The 2500-nt window shown below is 43.3% G+C and overlaps 1 protein-coding gene across 3 annotated transcripts in view; it reads right to left on the bottom strand.

Annotated features, from left to right (window-relative positions):
- The window catches only part of dock11 (dedicator of cytokinesis 11), a 206160-nt gene that overhangs the window by 146262 nt on the left and 57398 nt on the right, over window positions 1-2500 (bottom strand). For all 3 annotated transcript variants that reach the window (XR_012987525.1, XM_076288467.1, XM_076288468.1), the window contains exon 16: window positions 2429-2500. This exon is cut by the window's right edge and continues 8 nt beyond it. Coding sequence is in view for 2 of the 3 variants with exons in the window: in XM_076288467.1 (XP_076144582.1) it covers window positions 2429-2500 (72 nt within the window). In the remaining variant the exon portion in view is untranslated. The remainder of the gene's footprint in view (window positions 1-2428) is intronic.

The following is a 2500-nucleotide window of genomic DNA, read 5'->3' as shown; positions in this document are numbered from 1 at the left end:
AGATCATTATAGCCTGATCACACGCTAACGCTAACACTAGCAGATCATTATAGCCTGATCACACGCTAAAGCTAACACTAGTAGATCATTATAGCCTGACCACACGCTAACGCTAATACTAGCAGATTAGTATAGCCTGATCATCACACGTTAACGCTAACACTAGCAGATCATTATAGCCTGATCACACGCTAACACTAGCAGATCATTATAGCCTGATCACACGCTAAGGCTAACACTAGCAGATCATTATAGCCTGACCACACGCTAACGCTAACACTACCAGATTATTATAGCCTGATCATCACACGCTAACACTAGCAGATCATTATAGCCTGATCACACGCTAACGCTAACACTAGCAGATCATTATAGCCTGATCACACGCTAAGGCTAACACTAGGAGATCATTATAGCCTGACCATACGCTAACGCTAATACTAGCAGATCAGTATAGCCTGATCATCACACGCTAACGCTAACACTAGCAGATCATTATAGCCTGATCACACGCTAACGCTAACACTAGCAGATCATTATAGCCTGATCACACGCTAAGGCTAACACTAGCAGATCATTATAGCCTGACCACACGCTAACGCTAACACTAGCAGGTCATTATAGCCTGACCACACGCTAACGCTAACACTAGCAGGTCATTATAGCCTGACCACACGCTAACACTAGCAGTTCATTATAGCCTGATCATCACATGCTAATGCTCACACTAGCAGATCATTATAGCCTGATCACATGCTAACACTAGCAGACTTTTAGCCTGATGACATTGCTGACCTGACCTCATGATATTATTAGTAGATTGCTGACCTGACCACATGACTCATCTATTCTCGACATCACAGCCACAACATTTCCTCTTAACATAGAGCACAGTTTACGGGCTGCACTCACACCAAACTATCTGGCTGTATTTGATCCTTTAGAATGTCATAGAACTATTCTGATGAGCTAGATACAACGGCAGAACAGCTGGATTGAGTGGATGCTGCTACAAACTGCCAGCTGGTTCATAGAAAAGTGACCCGACTAAATGGCCAAATATTCAGTCACTTTTCAGTCACGTCACGTCACTTTTCAGTCGTCCATGAGATTTGCTCTCACCCTCTCCAATCTCACAGTCTACAAGCTATTTTAGCTGTTCACACGCTACACACGCTAGCTGTTCACACACTACACACAATACACACACTACACACACTAGCTAATGACACACTACAAACACTACACACACTAGCTAATGACACACTACACACACTACACACACTAGCTAATGACACACTACACACACTACACACACTAGCTAATGACACACTACACACACTAGATAATGACACACTACACACACTAGCTAATGACACACTACACACACTACACACACTAGATAATGACACACTACACACACTAGCTAATGACACACTACACACACTACACACACTAGCTAATGACACACTACACACACTAGCTAATGACACAATACACACACTACACACACTAGCTAATGACACACTACACACACTAGCTAATGACACAATACACACACTACACACACTAGCTAATGACACACTACACACACTACACACACTAGCTAATGACACACTACACACACTAGCTAATGACACACTACACACACTAGCTAATGACACACTACACACACTAGCTAATGACACACTACACACACTACACACACTAGCTAATGATACACTACACACACTACACACACTAGCTAATGATACACTACACACACTAGCTAATGACACACTACACACACTACACACACTAGCTAATGACACACTACACACACTAGCTAATGACACACTACACACACTACACACACTACACACACTACACACACTAGCTAATGACACACTACACACACTAGCTAATGACACACTACACACACTACACACACTAGCTAATGACACACTACACACACTACACAAACTAGCTAATGACACACTACACACACTACACACACTAGCTACTGACACACTACACACACTACACGCACTAGCTAATGATACACTACACACACTAGCTACTGACACACTACACACACTACACACACTAGCTGTTCACGCAATACACACACTACACACACTAGCTACTGACACACTACACACACTACACACACTAGCTACTGACACACTACACACACTACACACACTAGCTAATGACACACTACACACACTACACACACTAGCTGTTTACGCAATACACACACTACACACACTAGCTACTGACACAATACACACACTACACACACTAGCTGTTCACACACTACACACACTAACGGAGACACACTACACACACTAGCTGTTCACACACTACACACACTAACGGAGGCACACTACACACACTAGCTGAGACACACAATCACACACTAACTGAAAAAGAAAAGGTCACACACTTGAATGGTCTGGTGGGACACACTCGATGGTGACGTTCAGCTGTCCTGGGATGACCTGCAGTTTGCTGCTCT

This window comes from Alosa pseudoharengus, unplaced genomic scaffold (genome assembly GCF_046254945.1).
Source record: "Alosa pseudoharengus isolate Yale_2024_CS ecotype anadromous, Long Island Sound unplaced genomic scaffold, YU_APseudo_1.1 YU_APseudo_1.1_scf_17, whole genome shotgun sequence".
Classification (NCBI taxonomy): Eukaryota; Metazoa; Chordata; class Actinopteri; order Clupeiformes; family Clupeidae; genus Alosa; species Alosa pseudoharengus.
The sequence above is the reverse complement of the archived record's forward strand: the minus strand, read 5'-3'. Positions and strand labels throughout refer to the sequence as shown.